This window comes from Theropithecus gelada, chromosome 9 (assembly GCF_003255815.1).
Source record: "Theropithecus gelada isolate Dixy chromosome 9, Tgel_1.0, whole genome shotgun sequence".
Classification (NCBI taxonomy): domain Eukaryota; kingdom Metazoa; phylum Chordata; class Mammalia; order Primates; family Cercopithecidae; genus Theropithecus; species Theropithecus gelada.
In genome coordinates, this window is record NC_037677.1 from 23,646,153 (window position 1) to 23,672,441 (window position 26,289).

The window sequence follows — 26,289 nt, forward strand, 5'->3', positions numbered from 1 at the left end:
ATTAGCCACTAATCCTGCTCACTTCAGGACTAACTCGCACATGTACGCATGGTGACCCAGTAGCAGCGACTCTGCATTCACAGCCTGTCCACCAAGTCCTGGTTTTACTTCCTTCCAGAACCAGCCAGGATCTCACAGTTCATCGCAGGAGCCACCCTTAGGCAGCCTTGGCACCTTTCCCACTCTCATTCGTTTGTCGTGCACTCTCTGCAAACATGCATGCCTGGACCTGCCAATCATCTACGTCTCTGTCCTCACGCCAGGCTTCAGAGCACAGCCAGAGAAAATCTGCACAGTCGGCTCCCTGTGGATGTGTGGATTCCTGACTCAGCCAGGCTCCCAAGAAAGCTCTGGATCCTGACCAGTGTCCAGGGCCACTTTCCTCTCTTCTTTCTCACAAAAGTGACTTAATTCCGTCCTGCTTTCTCCAAGCCTCCCAGCTGCCCCTGCCCTCCGTACCTCTCTCAGCAGATGAGCTTCTCTACTATATCACTGGAAGCCACCAGACACACAATTCATAGGCTTCTTCTCCAAATACAAATTCATTTGTCCACTATCATTTTTCCCTCCTCCTTCAAAGGAGATTTGCATCCTCTGCCTGTGTTCTAGAGGCCATCTCCTCCTCCTCTTCTGTATATTTTCAATCTCATTTCCCTCTTCTGGCTCCCTCCATTTACAAAATGGATGTTTATTTGTTATTATAAAGCAAACACCTTAAGCCTCACTCATCTGTAATGATTCTGTTTCTCCCACTAGCTTTGCTGATAAGTTGAAAGATTATTTAAAATAATTGTCTTCACTTCCCATCACTCTCCAGCTCTGAGAATCTCATTTAATCACATAGCAACAAGGACTCTTATTTACTCGTATAGGATCCAGGAGTGGTGAAATCTAACAGGTCCTTTTACATCCTAATTGTAAGCGTTTTTTCTGCAGCACTTGCTGTTATTGGCTGTTCTCTCTGTCTTGCTCTCTCCAAGGCTTATACCTAATGTGCCCCGCTTCTCCTCTTCCCTCTCAGTCTCTCTGCGTGCCCCATATTTAATGATTTAATGACTTGTTCCTTAAACACTAGTGTTCTACAGTGTTCCATTTTTTTTTTCTGAGCTGTCCACAGGCATCTCATCTATATGCTTGGCTCCAATTATTCCTGTATGTGGTGATTCCTAAATCTACACCATCAACCCTAACTGTTGATATCAACTCTAAACACATTACTTATGACTTCCTACTCTACATGCCCACCTGGTTATTGCACAGACACTTTAAACTCAGCAATATTCATCAGTTTTTCCTTCCTCTGCCATTTCCTGTCTCTGTGAATGATATCACCACTTTTTAAAAGGTACTTGAGCTAGAAATCTGTGTGCCAGCCTACTCTTCCCTATTCTTCACTCTATGGATCTAACAAGCTTAAAGTCTCTCTGGAATCCATTTGTTTCTCACTATGCCTACTGCCATTACCTTAATTAAATACCTCGTCCCTTCTCACCTAGACTTTTGCAATTGCCTCCCAACCAGTTACCTCCACTGTCCCTCCCCTGCCCTGCCCCAGCCACTGTCCACAGCTCTGCATGAATTATCTTTTTTTAAATGAAAATCTGATCATGTCCTTTCCTGACTCGAAAAGTCTCTACGGATGCCCCAAGTTCTAAGCTGGGATGGCAAAGTCAGGTGCTTTCGAAGTCTAGGCAGATACCATAAATATACGAGCCTGGGAGCAGTGGGAATGTAGGAGAGGGAAAGGTTACACCTGCCAAAAAGCATTGGCTTTAAGTTGTTTGCCACATATGATGACTAGCATGCAAGCTCCCTTCTGCCCTATATCCCTGTCTGCCTTTCCAGTCTCCTCTTTGCTATTTTCCATGGCATTCCGAGCTCTAGTTATGAAAGTTACTTAAAATTGTGCCGGAGGGCCATGTTTGCTCATGCTTCTATGCCTTTGTATGTGTTACTCATTATGCTTGCGCGTCCTTTCATCTCACTCCTAGTTTCCTTAAGGAAGACCTACTTTTTCAATATTCTAAAAACTCTCTTCGATGTGTCTTCAATTAACAGATTAACTGGAGTAACTGAAATTGTCTTTTCTTGTGTGAAACACACCAACTGGGGTCCGCTGCACACTTAAGGCTCAAGACTGGCAGTTCTCGCTAGTGTGCCCGTGTGTGTTTGCTCTCACTGGATGAGCTGTGTTTGCTCCCAAACCTGTTTATGCCAGTTGTATTTGGTGTGATGTTATTCAAATAAATATCAGATTGAAATCTAAGTGAGGAAAGCCAGGGATTGTTTCTACAAAACTGAATCAAATGCTTTGGTAAGACTTTATAAAGAAGTCTTGTAAAAAAACCATGAAATTAAACATGGATGAAGCAATTACAAAGCATTGAGGAAAATCATAAGAATCAAGAAATATTCAGTCCTGTGACTGTTTCACAAGTATCTTTAATAACTTGCTTCACTCTAAGAAATGTTAACTGGAAATCATAAATGAGAGATTACAGATAGTTTATGCAAGAAAGAGGCAATAAACTATGATTAATAGATGTGCACTCAAAGAAAAAAATTAAGCCTTTATCAAAAGGTTAAAAAGCAAACTTACATTGATGTTGTAAGTAAAAATATTTTTGGTGTGTTTTATGTATTACTTTTATTATTCTCTGCTTTATCAGAATTTCTAACACAATCTAAACCATACTTCCTTTATGCTCTCAGAGTATCTTGTTTATACTTTCATTAAAAATACCCAGTCCTCTTTCATTAATCTGAAAAATATTTGAGCACCTACTATTTATTTGCCAGGAACCCTTCTAGGTGCTTCAGAAGCACAGGATACCCCCACCCTTGCTGCCTGCAGCTGACTTTACATTGTATGATAACGCAGATTTTTAAAGTCCTGTTTACATAATGGGTCTGTGAGTTTCTTAATGTCAGGGGCTCATCCATTAATCTTTGGACTTTTAATCTTTCAATTAAGATTTTTAGTTCAAGGACTGGAACACAGTGGGTCCCTCAACTAAATGTTTGCTGAATGTATGATGTACTGTTGCTGGGACTTGTGGAAATAAATACTTAGGTAAGCCACATGTGCTTATGGAGGGCATCCCCTAGGCCACTATTGGTCACAGGTAATTTTGGGAGCTTGAGACTGAAACAAAAATAATAATAAAAATAATTACAGCTAATATGTACTGATGACACCTGGTTCTATCAACAAAATCCATATATATTATTTCTCCTAATACTTATAAACACATATATAAAGTAGATATTGTTATTATCATCCCTATTTGCAGCTAAGGGACATTGAAGCTTGAAGCTTATAGAACTCAAGTAACTTTGAATAAGATCACAGACTGAGTAAGTGGCAGAGTTGGGATTCAAACCCGGTTTTGCTGACTTCAAAGCATGGTACTTATCTACTCCACCATACTACTGCCTTCAGTAAGTTCTGGTTGTATTAGAGCTCTGGTAGCCAAACCATTATGTACAGGTGCTTAGTGGGAAAATGGAGCCAAGTTAAGTGGCTGGCTTGTTAGTGTAAGGGTTCCTTTGAAATAGCTGCAGTAAAAACTCAGTGTCTTGTGCAAAATTCATGTTGTATATTTTTCCTTAAGACTGTTTCTTTCTTATAGAACAGAAGAATTTATCTACAACAGAACAAAGGGTCTGGGGAATTTTGCATCCTATGCAGAGGGTTAGCAGTTCTATTTACACCCCCACAGAACCTCTGAAAATTGTTCTGCCTTCCTGAGAGTCTATGCCAATTTGGATGACAACTTCCAAAGTAGTGACGCAGAAAAGGTTTAGCCTTTTATTTCTGGAACTTCCTATATTCAGAATAGCTATTCACATGTTCTCTATACACTTAGTTTTATCCCCTTCTCTTTATTTATTGTGTAGTAATTTGCTATTCTGTAACAGCACAATAATTATAAATATATTTAAGAATTTATTCTCATTTCTGACATTTGGACTACAATATCATTAAGAAAATAGGTTTTATTCTGATTATGTTCTATATTGTAAAACTATGGTTATTTTTCAAGCTATAAGATTAGGCTGGTATTCAAGACTTTCTCTTCATAATTTTAACCCAACTGTTTTTTCATATTATCTTCTGTCACTTCACCAATGCAATCCCCACTCTACCAACCCAATCCAACCCAAGTCCTGCTAGCTTTTGGCACACCAACCTGTACACCAAGAAAACTCCTGTTTTCTCCACAAGCCGTACCCACCTTCAAGTACTAGTCTGAGTCCTTCTTATTTTTTATCTTTCATTTTTTTTTGAGATAGGGTCTTGCTCTGTCACCCAGGCTGGAGTGCAGTGGTATGATCAAGCCTCCTATAACCTTGAACTCCTGGGCTCAAGTGATCCTCCTGCCTCAGACTCCTGAGTAGCTAAGACTACAGGCATGAGCCACCACACCCAGGTGACTATAAAAGGTTTTCTGTTTTTTTTTTTTTTTTTCTTAGAGATGGGGTCTTGCTACATTGCCCAGGCTGGTCTCAAACTCCTGGCCTCAAATGATCCTTCTGCATTAGCTGAACACCTCTTCTTGATATCCTCTCTCATCAGCCCTCCTGGAGATGCTCTTCTTTCCTTGAACTTTTACACTGGGTATATCATTCTCTTGGACTTGGCAGTTACTACTTCACATTGCCTGTTAACTTTCCATGTCTATGGCTGTGGTAATTCTAACTGGACTGTCCATTCTTGAAGATCAAGTCAGTTCTAAAATTTAGTACCTCCCACAGTGCTTAGCATGGTGTCTTATAAATTAAAAAAATCACTGAAATTTAAGAGTACTTATATTAATATTACACTCACAATATCTATATTACTATTTAAACAAGTTAAAGATCTTTTTTTCTAAAACATGAAGTGCATGATAATAAGGTCAAATTTTAATTTTAATTTGAAATTTGAAACTCCTTTGTATCTAGTATTTTCAGTTTATCTGCTTTGATGAGCAGGATGCAGAATTTACCTATTAGCCAATAAAGAATTCCATTTTTTTATTTCTTAGTTTTGGTTATAAAATTGGGTCTGATCTGTAGGAAGTAGAGTCAATGATTAGCTGCTAACTAGATTTCTGGACTCTAAACTTGAGGTTTTAGTTTGTCTTAAACTACCATGAGGATTGGCCAATACGAAAGTCACTATGTTTATGTAATGTTGATCTCCATCATGAGAAAGGTAGTAGAGTTTTCTTGATTTCAAAGCATTCCAAATAAATAATCCCAGGTCTCTAAAGAAAAACAAAATCAAGAACTACCACAAATTTGCTGAATGTATAAAAGTTAGCAGAAATAATCAGAATTCTCATCACATTTAGAAAGAGTCTTGATTATTCCAAATAAAAGAATGGCTGATAAAATGCATACAATTTTTGGGAGGAGGGGAGGAAACTTAGAAATCAAGTTTGGTGTACAATCACAAAACAAGGTTGCGTTTTTTTCTTAATAGTAATTTATATGCTTTGAAAAAGGGTGAAGAATGTTATAAATGGGACTTCCTCTGGGTTTCACCTGAAAATTTTAATAGACTTCATCTTTAAAAATTGAAATTTCATTATGTTTAATGACCAATAGAAATTATAGAACCAAAAAAATAAAAAATATGGGCTTTAAAATATTAAATATATAAGATATTGAAACTTTATATTACTACCTATGTATTACTCAATAAAATATATTTATTATATAGCTCAATTTATTTTATGTTAATCTCAAATATTAAAAGGAACTTCTTGGCTGGGCACGGTGGTTCACACCTGTAATCCTAGCACTTTGGGAGGCCAAGACGGGCGGATCACGAGGTCAGGAGTTCGAGACCATCCTGGCTAACACGGTGAAACCCCGTCTCTACTAAAAATACAAAAAAACTTAGCTGGGTGTGGTGGCAGGTGCCTGTAGTCCCAGCAACTCGGGAGGCTGAGGCAGGAGAATGGTGTGAACCCGGGAAGCAGAGCTTGCAATGAGCTGAGATTGCACCACTGCACTCCAGCCTGGGCCACAGAGCTAGACTCCGTCTCAAAAAAAAAAAAAAAAAAAAAAAAAAATTCCTTATACCAATTGATTCTTTTTAAAAAAGTTCATGTTAGCTTTTTAAATTGACAAATAAGCCTAAGTGTTTCATCTTCCAAATCACCGTTAGAGACAGTATCTCATTTGATCATTATAAGGATCCTATCAGGTAGTTATAGCAGATTTGGTAGGTGAGTAAAGTGAGGTTAGGGTTATAGGCCAGGGTTTCTCAGCCTCAGCACTGTTGAGATTTGGGGCTGGATAATTCTTTGTTGTGGGGAGGCTATCCTGTAAATTGTAGAATGCCTGTTAACAGCATTCCCAGGCCTCTACCCACTAGAGGTCAGTAGCATCCCCCCACGCCCCTCCACCACACAGGATGTGACAACCAGAAATGTCTCCAGACATTGTCAAGTGTCTTTTGAGGGGCAAAAATCTCTCCCAGCTGAGAATCAGTGGTATGGGCCCACAGTCACATAGCAAGTGGCTGAGCTAGGGTGAAAACCCAGATTCTCCAGCTCCTCAGTACAGAAAGAAGGTCAGGCCTCTGGATCATGCTGCCTATACCACATAGTACCACCCATCTGTCCAGAGTCTTTCAGCCTCAGTTAATAGCTATCTTCTTTTTTCAACACATAATCATTTGCATGAACAAAATGCCTCCCTCCTAGACCTCTAAAGATTTTTTCATATTATGTTTCTTATAATTCTTCTAAATAATTTTTATATAAACTGCACAATAGAAACTGAAAAATAAATCCACATACCGCTTTATAAAATTAGTAAAAAGTATCCGATGGGAGAATCCTAGCCTTCGAATTCTTGCTGTTTCCAGAATTCCTGTGTACCGGAGCTGCAGCAGAACTTTCTCTTTGTCATATTTTCTTGCCTGACGCTCATTATTTGGTTTGATGCAACGGACGAAATGAGGTTGGCCCACCACCATTTTAGACAACAAATCCATCAGGGAATACTATGATACACAACAAAAATAAATTTCCCAATGTAGCATACAAAAACGTATGAGCTTGTAGGCCTTTCTTTTTACTACAAGAATAACATTCAAAAAAATGAATGTTATAAATGCTCCCACTAGTCACAGCAAATGGAGGAAAATCTGTTTTAATGAACGTTTTATTTATAGTATAGTTCTAAAAATACAGATTTACTTACAAAAATGTAGAGGCAATAACTAGAAATTTAGCTATTAAAAGTTTGCTTATAAACCATTAAGGCAACTATAATTAACAGATAAAATTATTTTTGATGTAGTTTGTAAGCAATTATATACTCTTAGGCTAACTTGCCAAATTATAATATTACACAATCTGGTTAATCCTGCTTATATATTAATTTCCTTGTCCAACTCTCTCTTTATGGAAGGTAAAAAAGGGAATACTTTACAACACACATTGGAGCTTATTGGAGGATAAAGGGTGGGAGGAGGGAGAGGATCAGGAAAAACGACTAATGGGTACTGGGCTTAATACCTGCGTGATAAAATAATCTGTTTAACAAACCTCCATGACACAACTTCACCTATGTAACCAAACTGCACATACCCCTGAACTTAAAATACAATAAAAAAAAAGGGAACACCTTAATCCCTGTTAGGATCATCTCTTAGTTTAAAATAAGGACAGAAAAGTTAATAGCCTTTAATATGTAGGAAGTAGATATAAGCAAAGTTATATCCAATTAAATATTTTCATCAGTTCTAATTTGATCATTTTCTTATTTATTTTTGGAGAATTTTAAAAATTCACATAGATATGAAACTATGTTCTATACCAATACCTTATTAAAACAGTAGCCAATTACTAGACAAGTAAGTATAACATATTAGGATAATCAACTAAAAGTGGAATCCCAGAAAACGAGAATCTCAAAGACCAGGATCACATTTATTGGCGAGGTAAGTATGGACACAAATAGCAATTGATGGCTGGATCTCAATTAGTGCTGGAAATATAAGAGCCTACAGTCACAAAGCCAGTGCAAAACAAATGCTGAAACTGGCAACCGACAAAGCTCTGAAGTTGCATGGCTTCCTTTTGGGCACTGAGGCTCAGATGTGACCTTTTCAAACAGCTGGGCCTGTCACTTTGGAGCCTTTTTCATTACATTTATCTGTAAGTCATCATTCCTTTACTCATGCAAACATCTGCCAGGTACTGGTGGTACAGGGGTGATACTCTGAGCAGGAGCTTCCTGCAACTTAGGTGCTGGTTTTTCTGAGGGAAAAAGCATAGTGTTACACTGTGTCCAGTCTTCTCTGCAGAATGAAAAATAGCTTTAAAAACACACTTCATGTTGTGTAGAATTATCTTCTATCATTTCTCACTTCAGCCTGAAGATTAAAAAGATTTCATGAACTAACTTGGTTTAAACATACATACAGCGTTTGATGCCAACAACAGTGGTATGATAATGGCCTTGGGTAACTCACTTAAAAATAGGAAACCTGGCTGTAAATACATTCAGTGATTCACCTGAGCTGCATTTCTGATGTAAAATGAAATGTATCTGCAGCAAACGTCAGGTATTAAGCATATAAATGTACTAGGCACTACTCAAAGATGATTAAGTATACACTATCTTCTATGAGCTTAGGACTTAAAAATATTTAGTAAAGATATTCATATATTTTTTAAAGAATTTTACGTTTCTGCTAGAGAGCTGGATATATTCACTGAACACTTAAATTTAATCTAATTTCCTCCATCTCCTCCACATTAAATTATATAAGTAATAACTCCAAGTTTTAGTGGTATTTTCTTCATTTTCATTGGATGGTTAATAGGTTTTTATCAGAATAGGTAAACAAGAACTGGAACCAATAATAAGGGAAGGGTTATGTAGAGCACAGAGGAAAAAAAAAGTACTTGCTTTTTTCTTTTCTCTTATATTGCCCAAGGAAGGAAGGTCGCCTTGATCCTATGCTAAGCACACTCCCTTAAGCATGTTACCACATCTTCCTGATGACTCTTCTCCTCGCCCCATTCCTACACGGGCTCTATTTTCCTTTTGAGGTTTTTAGCTCTATACAAGAAGGGTGATATGAAATGGAGATGGATGCTCAGCCTTGCCCTATCTGTCTATTCTAAAATCATTCAGGAGGGGGAAGGAGAATTGGTAGTTACCATAGCATTGAGGTAAAAATCCGTTTAGGTTTTATTCTAGTGGAAATGCATTCTGTTCTACGGACAAATTTTAATCAAGGTATAGACTTTCATTAAGATTGACCTGGGATACGGCCAGGCACGGTGGCTTAGGTCTGTAATCCCAGCACTTTGGGAGGCCAAGGCGGGCAGATCACGAGGTTAGGAGATCGAGACCATCCTGGCTAACACGGTGAAACCTTGTCTCTACTAAAAATACAAAAAATTAGCCGGGTGTGGTGGCAGGCGCCTGTAGTTCCAGCTACTTGGGAGGCTGAGGCAGGAGAATGGCATGAACCCAGGAGGCGGAGCTTGCAGTGAGCCGAGATTGCACCATTGCACACCAGCCTGGGCAAAAGAGTGAGATCCCGTCTCAAAAAAAAAAAAAGATTGACCTGGGATACAATAATTTCCTGGGTGGAATGTAGAAACAAACCAATCCACAGATTTTGAAGGTAGATGCTAACATATCCTGTATCTAACAACAGTAAATGGAATACAATATTCTCTTCTGCTAGTGTTACTGGCTTTTGATCTATAACCCATTTAGACTAAATAGCACCCCTAAGCACAATACATCACAGTTTAATATCTTACTCTAAAATATGATGCAACTGTTTGTGTTTTCATGTTGGTTGTCTCTCTGGCATGACGCGTGGCTTCTCCAGTGTCGCCCTAAAGAGACCGAGGAAAACAGTGATGCTTTGGTATCTATTGTACTTTATTATCTACAGAGACCATGGGCTATCTTAATTTATGCATTCAAATATGTAAAACAGCAAAATGTTGATATTCTTCCCTTACGTAATTGTTTGTCAGTCTCATTGGAATTTTAATTGGTCTTATGTAGACTGTGAATATCTCTCACCTTCACTAGTACATTTTTAGTTGGTCTTAGTGTAACACTTAAAACTAGCTAAAAAAGGGTTGGGCACGGTAACTCACGCCTGTAATCCCAGCACTTTGGGAGTCCAAGACAGGCGGATCATTTGAGGTCAGGAGTTCGAGACCAGCCTGGCCAACATGGTGAAATCCCGTCTCTGTTAAAAATACAAAAATTAGCCGGGTGTGGTGGGTGCCTGTAATCCCAGCTACTCGGGAGGCTGAGGCAGGAGAATCACTTGAGCCCAGGAGGCAGAGGTTGCAGTAAGCTGAGATCATGCCACTGCACTCCAGTCTGGGTAACAGAGTGAAACCCCAGTCTCAAAAACAAACAAACAAACAAACAAACACAAAAACTCCCCCCAAAAACTAGCTAAAAAAGAGTTGGAAATATTAATATATCAGAAATGCATGATTATTTTAGCCCCTAGCAGTAACAAGAACAAAACATACACATCTGTTCAAACAGAAAAGCAAGATCAAAGGGAGAAAAGCTAAGAAAAAACTGTTGACTTTGAGAAGCATACAAATATCGCCATCGTACCAGTTAGATTCTTAGACTCACTGCCAAGGAAAAAAGCATTTTCTTACCTTTGCCAGGTTGATTAATTTTTCTGAAGTCCTCATTTGATAGTTTATAACGTTCTGAGTTTTAGAATGTGGCAGATTACCTATGAGAATGTAGAAAAATGTAATATACCTTTTAGAATCCTTAATGTCTAGATGAGTTTTCCCATTTACTTAAATGTTAAAATAAGCATTGTTAATCCTGCAATATTCATAATCACATGCTTGGTTAACTATTTATGGAGGAACTCAGGAATAAAAAAATTATGTAAAAATGTACAACAAATTTTAAATTCAGAAAAAAACCCTTGAGCTTGGAAAACAGAAAAGGCAGAGGTAAGTGTTGGGTTTCCGTTGAATTGCTAGAAGACTTGAGATGACTATGATTGAGGGAGCAGTTTGCTTCTTATTTTTTTGTGTGATAAATGGCATCTGAGATTTTCTTTAACATAGGCTAAGCTTTACAACAGGCTTGAAAGATCATATGAATCAGTAATTTGCATGAGGTGGTTATAAGCAAATCAACTATGGTTGGAGGCAATGGCCTTTTTCAGTCTAACTTTCAGAAATATGTGCTTCATTCTAAGGACTACACGAATGCACACAATCCAAAGCAGTGAAAAAATTATGGCCCGAGAAGCCAGAAAGACTTGGCTTTGAATCTCAGGTACAGTACTTAAACTGTGTTGCCTTTGGGTCATTTACTTAGTCTCTGATCTGCACCCAGAATCCATAAAATGGGAATAATGGTGATTACCTCACAGAGTTTTGATGAAATGCGATAATATGTCTGGCACATGGAAGGCCCCTGAAATGCAATTCACTTTCACAGCTTTCTCACCCCCACCAGGCACAAGGAACCAACCAACCCACAATCCAAGAGTTTATTATCCTAATAGTAATGGGCAAAATATCTTCAAAATGCAGTACCAATTCAGAATGATCATTTCTTGTCTCTCTCCTTCTTTTAGGTGATAAATAGAGGCTGAATGTTTTTGGCAAATCTTTCCCATTCTTTATGGTTGCAAAAGGCTGGCCTAAGATGGTGCAGGAAGGAATCATGTTGAGGATGTGCCTGGCAGTGCATCTGCTCTGCCTCCTCCTCTCCCTCCGAACTCTAGGGGAGGGGCTGAGACGGGTGTGTGCAACAGTTTCCATGCTAGGCTTGCCCTGCACACTGCCCTGTTCACTTTTCAAATGTGAAACTTACTGACTACAGCAGAGTGGACAGAGACAGCAACAGATGATCTTTAGAATGGCAGTTTCAGGAATTTTGCTTAAATTTATTTATGTAGATCAATGGCAACTAAAATTAGCATAGACTTTAATTTCAGAAAATGTGTCCATTTTGGTTTTTATGGTTCACCTAACGAACAAGCTTGTGATAAACCCAACTAAAAACGCGAGCTGCAAGGAACTGTGGTGCACTTTCCCCTAAAAATGGCTGAACTATAGGTCATATGTGAAGTCATATATACTAAAGGCCATGGTTATTTTAGAATCTTGAAGACAGCATAATATAGAACTGAATAACTCTAATTCTAACATTTTCCATTGGGAAACCTTGGGAAAGCTGCTCAACACTTTCAAGCCTTAATGTCTTATTTGTAAAAAGTATTACCTCCTTATTGTGTTGTCATTAGGAGTAATCGAAGGTGCTTAGCACGGTGCCTAGCACATAACAGATAACAAAGTTGTCTATGATTATTATTACATGTTTGCACATCTGGGTGAATATAAAATCCATATGTCTTTGCTATCTCTGAGGTTCTGAGTTTATTGAAACATACTTGACTATTAAGTTTTCTCTTCTCCCTGGCCACCCAGACACTGTTCTGCTGATAGCCAACACAACATAGTATTTAGAACCTGGCTACATATTTTATAGGGTGAAAAACATGGAGTTAGATGCATAGATGCTGTTGGTGTATATGGAAAGGGATGGCAATTGTTAAAGTCAAAAGTAATGACTTTTGCTTCTGGGTCAGATAAAGTAACAGGCTAAATTAACCTTCCCCAAACAACTAAAAAGACATACAAAATGGAAAACAGGTTTCAAACATTGTGCATCAAGCAGTGTAAGGACGCTGATCCCTAAGAGAGGGAAGACAAATGGGGTGAGCCCTTTGATTGTGCCAGCTTTCTGCCCGGAGAGGTGTCAGCCTGAAATGCAGGGAGTGAGGGAACTCAGGTAAAGCCTGGGAAAAGAGCCGATATAACCAATAGAAAACAAGTGGCAAGATGATAAGAGTCAAATCCAACCACATCATTAATCACATTAAATGTAAATCGTCCAATCATCTCAATTGAAAGGCAGAGATTGTCAGACTGGATTAAAAAAAACAAGACCCAACTATGTGCTGTTTAGAAAAACCCTACTTTGAATATAAAGAAAAAAATAAGTTGAAATTAAGAGTACGGAAAAAGATATGCCATTCACTCACTAATCATAAGAAAGCTGGAGCCTCTACATTAATATCAGGCAAAGTAGATTTCAGAACAAACAATGCTGCCAAGGATGAAAAGGGTCATTACATAATAACAAAGGAGTCTATCCATCAGGAAGACATAACAATTTTAAATGTTTATGTACCTAATAATATAGCTTAAGAATACATGAGCAAAAACTGAAAAAAAAGAGAGGCAAATCGACGGCTATAGTCAAATATTTAAAAATCCCTCTCTCAGTAATTGATAGCACCAGGAGAGAGAAAAACAGTAAGAATACAGAAGACGTAACCAATACTCTCAATAAAGCAGACCTAATTGACATTTACAGAACATTTCATCCAACAACCAGCAGAATAAACAGTATTTTCAAGTGCAAATGAAAATAAAATAAGACATAATATTATGGGTCTTAAAACGTATCTCTTAAAACTTACAGCAAATGCAAGGATGTATTATGGTCGGGTGGAGTTAAATGGATTAAATAATACAAAGTATGCTCTCTGAACACTATGAAGTTAAATTAGAAGCCCATAAATAATATTTGGAAAATCTCACCATATTTGGAAACCTTATAAACTCTTATAAATAACCCATATAAGTGCTGATACCAGAAGAATGTCTTCTTAAATCAATGATCTAAGTTTTACCTTAGAAATTAAAAAAAGGAAACAAAATAAGACACAAAGTGAGCAGAAAAAGAAAACAACAAAGATAAATGAGAAAGAAAAAGAGAATGAAATAGAAACAAAACCAATAAAAAAAAATCAATGAAACCATTTGAGAAGATTAATAAAATTAATACATGTCTAGGAAATATATCAAGAATAAAATGAGAGAAGACACAAATTACCAGTGTCACTTATGAGAGAGCTGACATAACTTCAGGATCTACAGATATTAAAAGGATAGTAAGAAAATGTTATAATCAACAGTGTCAATAAATTTGACTATGTAGATTAAATAAATTTCTTAAAAGACACAATCTACTAAAACTCACTCAAAAATTAGATAACTCAAACAGCTTTATGTTTATTAAACAAATTGAATTTGTAGTTGAAAATCTCACAAAACATCCTTCAGGCCCCGTTGGCTTCACTGGTGAATTCCACAAGGCAACTTAGGAAGAAATAATACTCATTCTACTATTCCTGAAAATCGAAGGAAAGGCAATACTACTCAATTTATTCTATGAGGCCAGCATTACTGTGATTCCAAAATCACAAAATAAAGCATAAGAAAACTGTAGTGCAATATTCCTCAAAAACATAGATGCAAACATTCTTAAAACATGTTTGTAAACTGATTTCAGCAATATATAAAAAGTACCATGCATCATGACCATTTGAGGTTTTTCCCAGGAATGATTAAAAGATCAGTCACTCACCATCTAACAGATGCAGCATTGTTCATAATAGCCAAGATATGATCAACCTAGTTGTCCATCAATGGATGATTGGATAAAGAAAATGTGGTGTCTACACACACATACACACACACACACGCACACACACACACGAATACTATTAAACATGGTTGAACCTGAAGGACACTATAAGTGAAATTAGTCAGTCACAAAAAGACAAATACTGGATGGAATTTGTGGAATCTAAAAAAATTGATTTCATAGAGCTAGAGAGTGGAATAGCGGTTACTAGCAGTTGGGGTGGTTGCAGTGGGAGGAGGTGGGTTGGGGAGATGTTGGTCAAAGGATAGAAAGTGTCAGCTAGATAGGATAAATAAGTTCATAGCAATGTATTATATACTTGAAAATTGCTAAGATAGTAGATTTTAAGTGTTCTCACCACAAATAATTATATACAGTAATATATATGTTAATTATCTGGATTTCATTATTCTATAATGTACATATACTTCCAAATGTCATTTGTATACAGTAAACACAATTTTAGCTGTCAATTAAAAAAAAAACAAAATATAAGGGTAATCTATTCAATAGATGTGGAAAAAGCATTTAACAAAATACAGTATGCATGCCTGCTAAAAGAAAAATCAGGAAATTGGCCAGGTGCAGTGGCTCACACCTGTAATCCAAGCACTTTGGGAGGCTGAGGCAGGTGGATCACCTGAGGTCAGGGGCTCAATACCAGTTTGGCCAACATGGTGAAACCCCATCTCTACTAAAAATACAAAAATTAGCTGGGCGTGGTGGTGCATGCCTGTAATCCTAGCTACTTGGGAGGCTGCAGTAGGGGAATCGCTTGAACTTGGGAGGTGGATGTTGCAGTGAGCCGAGATTGTGCCACTGCACTCTAGCCTGGGCAACAGTGTGAGACTCTGTCTCCAAACAAAAAACAAAAAACTAAAAACAAACAACAACAAAAACAACAACCACCACCACCACCACCAACAACAAAAATCACTCAGGAAATTAGGAATTAAAAAAAAAAGTAAAGTAACTTCTCCCCGATAAAGGGCATCTATGAAAAAATCTACAGTTAACATTATACTCCGTGGTGAAAGACTAAAAGACTAACTACTCTTTCGCCAAGATCAGGAAAAAGGCAAGAATGTTTACTCTTGCAACCTATCCTGTGTTCAACACTGGAGACTGCATTGGTGATTCTAGCCAGTACAACCAAGAAAAAAGAAGTCAAAAGGAAACATATTGGAAAAGAACAGGCAAAACCCTTTCTTTTCCAATATGACATGATCATCTGTGAAGAAAATCCTTTGGAATTAACAAAAAAAGCTACTCTGATAAATGAGCTTAGGAAGGTTGCAGGGCAAAAAATCAATATACAAAAATCAATTAGATTTCATATACTGGCAAAAACCAGAATTTCAGTTAAAAATTACCATTTATAATCACATAAAAATGTGATACACTAGCAGATAATTTGACAAAGTGCAAAACTTGTACACTGAAAACTACAAAATATTGCTGAAAGAAATTAAGGGAGATTTAAATAAATGGAGAGCTAGACTGTGCCGATTGGAAGATTTAATATTGGGAAGATACCAAATCTCCCATTATTGATCTATAATTTCAGTGCATTCCAATCAAAATCCAACTAGGATTTTTGGTAGAAATTGAGAAGCTCATTCTAAAACGTATATGGAAAAGCAAACAAATTATAATTACCTAAACAAGCCTGAATAAGAACAAAGTCAGGCTAACTTGTACTGCCTGATTTCAGGACTTTATAGAAAGTTACACTAGTCAGAAGTGTGCATTAGCCTAAAGATAGATAAATATCAATGACACACAATAAAGAGTCCAGAAATAGACCTATTCATTAGTCAACTGAGTTTTCAAGGAGTGTCAAAGCAATTCAATGGGGAAAGAACAATCTCTTCAACAAATGGTGATAGAACAGGAAGGAGTGGAGGAAAGGATTATAAAGGGTCATGAAGAAACCTCATTTGTGAGTGATGAGTATGTTCACTATTAATCATGGTGATAGTTTTACAGGTGCTTATATATGTCAAAAACTCATCAAATTTTGCTGTTTAAATATGTGCTGTTTCTTGTATTTCAGTTATACTTCAATAAAATTATGAAACAAGAAATGCAGAGAACAACTTTAAACTCCAGTAAAGAAAAACAACCCAAACTATATTTTTTCTACTTACAGCAAATGCAAGGATGTATTATGGTTGGGTGGAACAAAGACACGCCCAGTTTTAATCAATAAGAGAGCCCACCAAACTTTTGGAACCTCAAAGAATCATCCAAAAGCTGCCCACTCCTGATTTGCGCAGGTAATTCTGAACTCTGGAGGTCAGTATACTCTTGTAGTGAGTAGCTAGAATAGCACTACTATGGTGAGTGCTGCAAACACTTACCTTTAACGAAAAACTAGCTTATTTATATTCATTTTTATATTTTCTTCAGATGATCTGGGGCAGAGGATATTAACAAATTAATATTTAGTGAGCCAAAAACAAACTCACATGAAAAATTAAGGATGAAATTCGTGAAAAGCACAGAGATAGAAACTATTTGATTGGGCTTGAGAAAACTTACAGGCAAGGAAAATTGCCTTACCTGTTTTGGTCAGAGGGTGGTTGACTAGTTGCCTAATTACACTGTTGTCGGATGACCTCAAAAGTAGCACAATATCAGTTGGAAGAGTGTCTCTGTTTTTGGCTAAGAATCCACTTGCATTATAGAGGACCTGTTGATACAGTATGCTATAATTATCACAATCAATGTCATTGTCATCCTCCACCTCCTCCTCACCATCATCATCATCATTATCAACAGATACTCATTATGAGCTTACTCTATGTTCAGCAACAGGCATACAAGCATTTACTAAGGTAGCCCCTTATAATCTGTGTCTCACTGATTTTATTTGGGTTGAAACGACCAAAGAGGTTGGAATCCTCTCATTTATTATGTTGGGAATTTGGTATGTTTCTTTTTTCTATTTGGAGGGATGGAGCAGCATAAAGGAAGCATATTGAGCCACAAAAGCATTCCTATTTCTATGATACTGGTCCACTGGTATTGAATTGGCCATGATAGATTTTTATCTCAGTAGTAGTGTGATTTAAATACACTGTGGCTTTTTGTGTTTTTGGCACTTCTAAATAATGCTATTACTTTAAAAAAAGGTTTAGAGATGAGGTTTTGCTATGTTACCAAGGGTGGTCTTGAACTCCTGAGCTCCAGTGATCCTCCCACCTTGGCCTCCCAAAGTGCTAGGATTACAGACATGAGCCACCATGCCTGGCCAATTTTATGACTTTTTCAAGATCAATGTAATCCAAAGATTTTTGTGGAATGATCCAATATAGTATTTGTTACGGGTCAAATTGTGTTCTTCCAAAATTCAGATGCTGAAGATGTAAACTTTCACTGTGACTATATTTGGAGACAGGGCCTTTATGGAGGTAATTAATGATAAATAGGGTGTAAGAGTAAGACCCTACACCAATAAGACTTGTGTTCTTATAAGAGCGGGAAGAGGAACCAGGGATATCTCTCCCCACTCCCTACACTCACATAGCAAAGGCCATGTGGGGACACCTTGAGAAGGTAGCCATCTTCAAGCCAGGAAGAGAGGCCTCCCAGATGCTAACCCTTCTCAGAGCACCTTGATCTGTCAGCCTCCAAAACTGTCAAAAAAAAAAAAATGTCTGTTGTTTAAGTCATGCAGCCTGTGATATTTTTGTTATGGCAGCCCGAGCAGACTAATAGATTGTTAAAATCTAATTGTTAAAAACAACTAGATAAAATGATCATAGGCAATTTTTTTTTTTATTTGAGACATAGTCTCACTCTGTTGCCCAGACTGGAGTGCAGTGGTGCGATCTTGGCTCACTGCAACCTTCACCTCCTGGGTTCAAGCAATTCTCTGGTCTCAGCCTCCCAAGTAGCTGGGACTACAGGTTCACGCAATTCTTAATGGATGTTTAAAACAGGCTTTATTTGGAAAATGATATGCTAAGAATCATTAGGCTATAAACTAATGATTTAAGGTATACTTTAAAAATGATGAAAGTCTGTGGGATGTTGACAGACATATGGAGGTTGCCAAGCAGACTAGAATGCTTTAAGTTCTGTGTAATTTTATTTTTATGTATTTCTCATTTGATACATTCTTTCTTGATCTGAATGTCCTCTTTGTCCTCCCATATTTATGACATCATTGTGAAGGAATGACCTGTCATTCTCTGCAGAAGGAAGGAAAGAGAGCATCCTCTGGGTCTAGGACAACATAACTGAGGTTCGTTCTGGTGTGGAAATGTGTTTCTGTCAATGTAGAGACATTTCCTCCTCTAACTGTATTGTAATCCATCCATCTGGCTTAGCTCAGTTATCTGACTGTATCTCTAGCCTGGCACCTTCTCTTCTTGAAAGGGAGGAGGGACAAAGAGTACAGTAGAGAGAGAATCATCTAAAGTCTGAAAAGGGCAGTTTATACCAAAGGTCCTCAGGCATTGTTAAAAGAAGGACACAAATAGGTAACTATTGCTAGCTAATCTCACCCAAGGATTCTTTCAGTTTTGTGTCTTTTCTTTCTTGTTTTTTCTTAGTTACTGAAAAACAATTCCTCTAGAAAAACTATAACGTTATGATTCTTAAACTAAGAGAAAGACTTTTCTTTTAACCTCTTCAGCATAGATGCCAGCAGCGCGCGCCCTGGAGTGGGTGTGGCCTCCATAGTGAGTGGCTGGCAAAGGACAGGATCAATCACAGGACATCAGAGGGCATAATTAGGGCCAGTGGGAGTGGAAACAGACAGCTATGACATTATTATTACCTATAAACATTTTGGGCCATAATTTTTATGTCCATCCTATTATTCATTAAACGGCTAAAGAGAAACCCAGTCATAATTCTTAAGAGTTCTTACCTTTCCTGCATAATGGTGAATTCCAAAACTAAGTTCCAATCTTTTGGGTCTCCAGAAGTACTGTGATTTCAGGTTACCTTCAAATTTTTCTGTAGAAAAATACTGAACTCATATATCAAGCATGTATGAGATTCTCAAAAGATACTGTGAGAATCATTTACCATAAAAAGGACAATATGCAGCGAACAAAGAAAATTTTACATAGCTAATATATGCAGATTTGGAATAGAATTATATATGGTAAAGTAAACTCAAGATCATTAATTTCTACCATTACATTATGATTTAGGGCATCAGTCCTCATGCCATGTCATGCATCAGAGTCACCTCGAGGGTTTTTATTTTTTGAGAGGCAGTTTCGCTCTTGTTGCCCAGGCTGGAGTGCAATGGTGCGATCTCGGCTCACTGCAACCTCTGCCACCTGGGTTCAAGCGATTCTCCTGCCTCAGCCTCCCAAGTAGCTGGGATTACAGGCGCCCACCACCAGGCCTGGCTAATTTTTTGTATTTTTAAAGTAGAGACAGGCTTTTGCCATGTTGGCCAGGCTGGTCTCAAACTCCTGACCTCAGGTGATCCACCTGCGTCAGCCTCCCAAAGTGCTGGGATTACAAGTGTGGGCCACTGCGCCCGGCCGAGGGTTTGTTATAACACAGGTTGCTGGGCCCCAACCGCAGAGTTTCTGACTCAGTAGGTTTGGGGTGGGATCCAAGAATTCACATTTCTAACAAGTTCTCAGGTGATGCTGATGCTCCTGGACGGGAGACCACATTTTGAGAACCACTGGTACAGAGCAAGTGAACTACTTGAGACTGACCAAAGAGGTTTGTAAAACACAGTGTGATGTCAAGCCATGAGCCTAAAAATCTAGTGTTTTTGCTCTCTTTTCTACTTATAGAGCTGTAAATTATTATTGATTACATGAGAAATAAAACATGATCTTAAAGGCAGCTAAATTTCTATAACAATTTTACCACCTTCAGAGAACTTGTTCTAGAAGGATCATTTGATCTAAAAATCAAGTGACTGCTGTGAAATGATTTTTCCCACCACTTTGGGGTCAATTTATTTTCCATCTAGTATTGTCCAATTCAAGGAGAGATTTAAGCCAATCAGTGAGTCAGAAAGAAGAGACATCACAGACCTAATGGTAAGAAAGAGGCTCTGCATGTCACCCAAAGTAAATGACAGAAAGATGTGAATCCACATTTTCTGCAAGTATTTCTCATACAGAATAAATACCTCTTATAATCAGGGAATACAATGTTCTGCGTTTAAACATTTTTTTTTCAGATATCTGAAGAATCTAAAGTTTTTTTTTTTGTTTTTTTTTTTTTAATTTAAGGAGTAAGACACTTTCATTTTAACCAGCTTGAATGGTGATCTTTTAAAATGTATTATACACATCTCTGCCTTCTCAGACACAAAAAATAGATTTAATCTTACTGTGATGACTTAGGATTATCATGAACATTTATTAATGTATGGTAACTTAGAGGTTATTAAGTATTTGAAGCGATTTGCCTCTATTAAATAAATGAATAGAACAGAACATCACAGATTAATTTATTTCCTACCTGTTAACTATCTCTTTTCAATTCCAGAGCTATCCTTCTGCCCTGCTCACTAATTTCTAATTTTGGGCTGGAAAATTTCTAAGGTCATTTATAACCTGTGATTCTATGGTTGAACTTCACCATAAAATAAGCAGAAGTCCAATATTTAAACTTGCTTAATTTATCACTAAATATTTTACCCTATCATAAACATGCACTGGTCCAGGTATTAAATCCAAAGGCTCTTCTTTAAAGTCAAATATGCAGGCTTTACGACAGCTATTTTCTCCCAGATAATTTAAAGCCATTTAAAAATATCATTCAGAATGACATGACTCTATTCATAAAACCATGCAGACACACTGGACTGAAAACTCACCTACAAGAGTCTGGTCAGTGGCCTTGGGAAATCTACTTTCTTCATCAAGTAGGGAAAGTAAACCCATTGGCTTTTGCAGAAACATATCTAAAAGGGGCCGGTTATCCTCATATTCAATAACTCTAGCATCCACATCTTCATTTAGGTATTCATTCTATAACAAAGACAAAACTACTTAAAACTGTGAATAATATATAGCTTGATAGTAATTACCTAAAATTTTACTTTACACATATTAAAATAAATTGCTCCCTTTGACGTTGCTTTTTTTTTTTTTTTTTAACGGAGTCTCGCTCTGTCATCCAGGCTAGAGTGTATTGGCATGATCTAGGCTCACTGCAACCTCTGCCTCCCATGTTCAAGCAATTCTCCTGCCTCAGCTTCCTGAGTAGCTGGGATTACAGGTGCGCACCACTACGCCCGGCTAATTTTTGTGTTTTTAGTAGAGATGGGGTTTCACCATGATGGCCAGGCTGGTCTCAAACTCCTGACCTCAAGTGATCCACCCGCCTCGACCTCCCAAAGTGCTGGGATTACAGGCATCAGCCACCGTGCCCAGCCTGAACTTGCTCTTAAACTGAGAGTATCATTTTATTTTTCTCTCCACAGAGCTGCTTGTTCCTTAAAGTCAGAACTGATTATACTCAGGGTAGTAATAACAGAAGCTCTAGTCTCCATACTAGAATTATGGACATCCTAAGTTTTCAAGATGTAGGAAAATATGTTGTTAATGAGAAGTAACAAAATTATGTTCCAGACTTTACAGAATATTTAACTAGATACATCTTAGAGGTATACTTCCCCCACTGAATCTCTCAAGCACATGTATATAACTTTTCAATCATAATTCCAGCAGACAGCAGAGGGTTATAGAAACAACCAGTGGATTGAGTACCAAAGACACATAGTTTCATCTCTGGGCTCTGCCACTTGACTAGCCACAAAATCCTTTGGAATTTCCTTACTCTATAAACATCTATTTTCTAATCTATTAAATGGGGGTAACAAACCCCATTTTACAAAGTAATAACATATGGCATATTAATAATAATTTGCTGTTGAGTATAGTGTAATATAAGATGTGTATAAGAGAAACAATGAACCACAGATAATTACTGTAGGGGTAAGGTACCAGCACAGCATAGGTACCCATGATCTACTTTACAAAAGGGACATGAAGGCTTGTGCCCAGTCGGCTTCTATGACTCTATCTTCACACTGTCCCCAGCCCAGTGCTGAAGTCTGTCAGAGAGAGTACATGCGTGACCTCTGAACTATGACATGCAGCCATGCTTGCATGTGGGGGAGTCACCGCTTCTCAGACGATAAGCAACCATTCCTGGTAAGTGTATGAATCAATCACTGACGCGGGTGGAACACTCTGTGACATTCCCATGTTTAAATTACAGACCATTTTCATTGTTATTTTAATATATGCTTTAATTCATTGAATACCGAAGGCACTATAGTGGGTGACAGAGAAGTTTAAAACGAGCTCCTGGCCCTCCACAGAGTTCAAATATAATTCGAGTAATAATGCAAGGTAACATATGATGGATAATTACGATGTATAATGTACTACAATAGTAAAGAGAAAGAAAAATTTCTGGGAACATCTGCAATGTAGCCAGTGGACATTTTGATAAGCTAGAGCTTTTAATCACTATGGTAGGGGCCTTATGAAGCTGAAATTTCATTTCAAAGGTGTCACCAGGAAAAATAAATGTATATTTTTAAATAAAGTGAAATCTAATTCACAAAAATGAGACGAATAGATGGTCTAAAAGGTGGAGAACCTAAAAGGCATTTAGCTTATCCAGTATATGAAAATGAAAACGATGACTTGAAGTTTCACAGCTTTTGTATTTGAAGGTAACCTTGGGAGAAGTGAGTAGACCTAGAATTATTTTACTGTTAGACACATCATGCTCACAGCATATTATAGTTTAAATGGCAACTGCAAAGTTCAAAACAACTTTTGTCTGTTTTATATAGAAAGTACACGAGGTTAAAGTCTAAACTAATGCATTTGTCATTTCTATTTGCCTGTGTCAAAATCCACTGATTGTTTCTGTGGCGGGTCACACAGAGCAGAGATGAGTGGCGTGGAAAACAATGGGCTCCCCTTCAAGACACTTGTTAGTATTAGGAACTTCAGGCAAACCAAGGCAGAAAAAAACGCTATTACTCAGAATTTATAAAATACTTTTAGCAACATTATAATGCCTAAAATAATTATGTATTATATAGCAGTTATGATCACAAAATGCTTAGTTGTTTTCAAGCATATGTGGAGAAACAAAGCTCCTATTTCTTCAGAAAGTCCTCTGCTCTGCCCTGTACATTAAAAATATATTTAGGGACCAGCACGGTGGCTCATGCCTGTAATCCCAGCACTTTGGGAGGCTTAGGTGGGCGGATCATGAAGTCAGGAGATCGAGACCATCCTGGCTAACACATGGAAACCCTGTCTCTACTAAAAATACAAAACGTTAGCCAGGTGTGGTGGCGGGTGCCTGGAGCCCCAGCTACTCAGGAGGCTGAGGCAGGAGAATGGCGTGAACCCGGGAGGCGGAGGTTGCAGTGAGCTGAGATCGCGCCACTGCACTCCAGCCTGGGCTACAGAGTGAGACTTCGTCTCAGAAAACAAAAAAACAAAAAACAAACAAACAAACAAATATACATTTAAAGCAGAAGGTGAGCAGAGTTATTAACTGTGTTAAAGCTGAAGTGTTTAGTCAATATAATTCCTACTCTCTTCAGACTGTCTGAGTTCCCTTTTGAAAATAGGTGATTATATATCTATTTTCTTCAGGAAAATCAGAAGATTTAGATGTTAGGAAATCTTAGGAAATCCCACACCTGGGTAAAGTTGTCCCTTGTTTTTCTTCTTCTTCTTCTTCTTCTTATTTTTTTGAGACAGAGTCTTGCTCTGTCATGCAGGCTGGAATGCAGTGGCACTATCTTAGCTCATTGCAACTTCCACCTCCTGGGTTCAAGTAATTCTACCTGCCTCAGCCTCCCGAGTAGCTGGGATTACAGGCATCTGCCACCATGTCCAGCTAATTCTTTTATTTTTAGTAGAGACGGGGTTTCACCATATTGGCCAGGCTGGTCTTGAACTCCTGACCTCAAGTGATCCATCTGCCTCAGGCTCCCAAAGTGCTGGGATTACAGGCATAAGACACTGTGCCCAACCTCTCCCTTGTTTTTCATTGAATTTTGAGTCTGAGTCATGAAGCGGCACAATGGCAGGAAAGCCCATAAAAGGTGCACCTCTCCAGCTACGGCCTAAACAACAAACTTAAATATTTAGGGCCAAAGGGCCATTCCAGGAGAGATTCAAGATGACTACATTGAGCCCTCAGACTTGCACAGCAGCATGGAAGGGTGGTCACCATGGGCTGAGAGAGGCTGCAAGCGTCCACAAGGCTTATAAATCAGGTGCAAATTTAAGTACAGATTACTCAGCACAGATGAGTAATACAATGAAGGTTCACTTTCATCATTTGGGTCTCACCTCCTCAGAGAGACCTTCCTTCATTTTCCTAATTCAGCAATTTTCCTTCCTTAACTGGTCACTCTCCATGCACTCTACCACGCTCTGGGGTACCTTTTTGTACATCAGGCTTTTCTGTATTTTCTATTACATCTTAAAACTTAGTAGATGATCACATGGTATGAACATTTTACAGGCTTCTGAAACGTGTTTGTAGATTGATTTTTTTTTTTTTTAAAGACAGTCTGTTGCCCAGGCTGGTGTGTGGCAGCATGATCTCAGCTCACTGCAACCTCTGCCTCCTAGGTTCAAGTGATTCTCCTGCCTCGGCCTCTAGAGTAGCTGGGATTATAAGCGTGCACTGCCATGCCTGGCTAATTTTTGTATTTTTAGTAAAGTCGGGTTTTGCCATGTTGGCCAGGCTGGTCTCAAACTCCTGACCTCAAATGAATCCCCCACTGCACCCCAACCTTGGCCTCCCAAAGTGCTGGGATGACAGGCATGAGCCACTGCTCCTGGCTGTAGATTGATTTTTTGAAAGCTTGCAGAAACTGCACTGTAATCATAAACACTTCTAACTTGCTGCATCCTCACAAGCAATGAATATTTTCATTGAAATATTTTTAATCCTTTGGGAGGCTGAGGCGGGCAGATCACCTGAGCTCAGGAGTTCAAGACCAGCCTGACCAACATGGAGAAACTCCATCTCTACTAAAAATACAAAATTAGCTGGATGTAGTGGTTCATACCTGTAATCCCAGCTACTTGGGAGGCTGAGGCAAGAGAATCACTTGAACCCAGGAGTTGGAGGTTGCAGTGAGGCGAGATCATGCCATTCATTGCACTCCAGCCTGGGCAACAAGCGTGAAACTCTGTCTCAAAATATATATATTTTTAAAATCTATTTTTGATGGGGGAAATGGTAGCCTATTGTTGTATTTGCATTTCTTTGATTATGTATTTACTTAAGAGGACAGATTTTAGGAGAAATAAAGTAGATACATGCTTAGCACATACTACATACTTAATGTCTATCAACCATTATTAGGAGTATTATTGTTTTGAAACTAGATAATAAGAAACATGACATGTTTTGGACTCAGAGGCTTCCTTACAGCATCAGTTGTTATGATGCTGCTGAAGATTTGTGAAGCTAGCAATCAGACAGAGTTAAATGAAGGGAAAGTCTCCTGGACTTCCTTGAAAACATCCTTGGTGTCAGGTTGATGTTTGCTCCCTGGTCTTTCCCATTTGCTTCTGTGTGTCCTCTTGGTCCTGTGACTACATTCTACAGGAATCCATTCATGAAGCTGGCATTTGAGTGACTTTCCTGGGGAAATCATCCTCTTTAGTGTTGATCTCAGTGGACTGACTTGACAAGGGCAGTCACAACATCAGCTGTGGTTTCTGCAGCCCTTGCCTGGAGGTCTAGACCCCTTCC

General features: G+C 38.2%; 1 protein-coding gene across 1 annotated transcript in view; it reads right to left on the reverse strand.

Moving 5' to 3' along the window:
- The window catches only part of MYO3A (myosin IIIA), a 267,913-nt gene that overhangs the window by 43,148 nt on the left and 198,476 nt on the right, over positions 1-26,289 (reverse strand). The window contains exons 21-26 of the mRNA XM_025396931.1: positions 21,350-21,503; positions 19,418-19,506; positions 17,101-17,230; positions 10,665-10,744; positions 9,789-9,866; positions 6,798-7,003 (exon numbers count right to left, since the gene is read on the reverse strand). Of these exons, the coding sequence (XP_025252716.1) occupies positions 6,798-7,003; positions 9,789-9,866; positions 10,665-10,744; positions 17,101-17,230; positions 19,418-19,506; positions 21,350-21,503 (737 nt within the window). The remainder of the gene's footprint in view (positions 1-6,797; positions 7,004-9,788; positions 9,867-10,664; positions 10,745-17,100; positions 17,231-19,417; positions 19,507-21,349; positions 21,504-26,289) is intronic.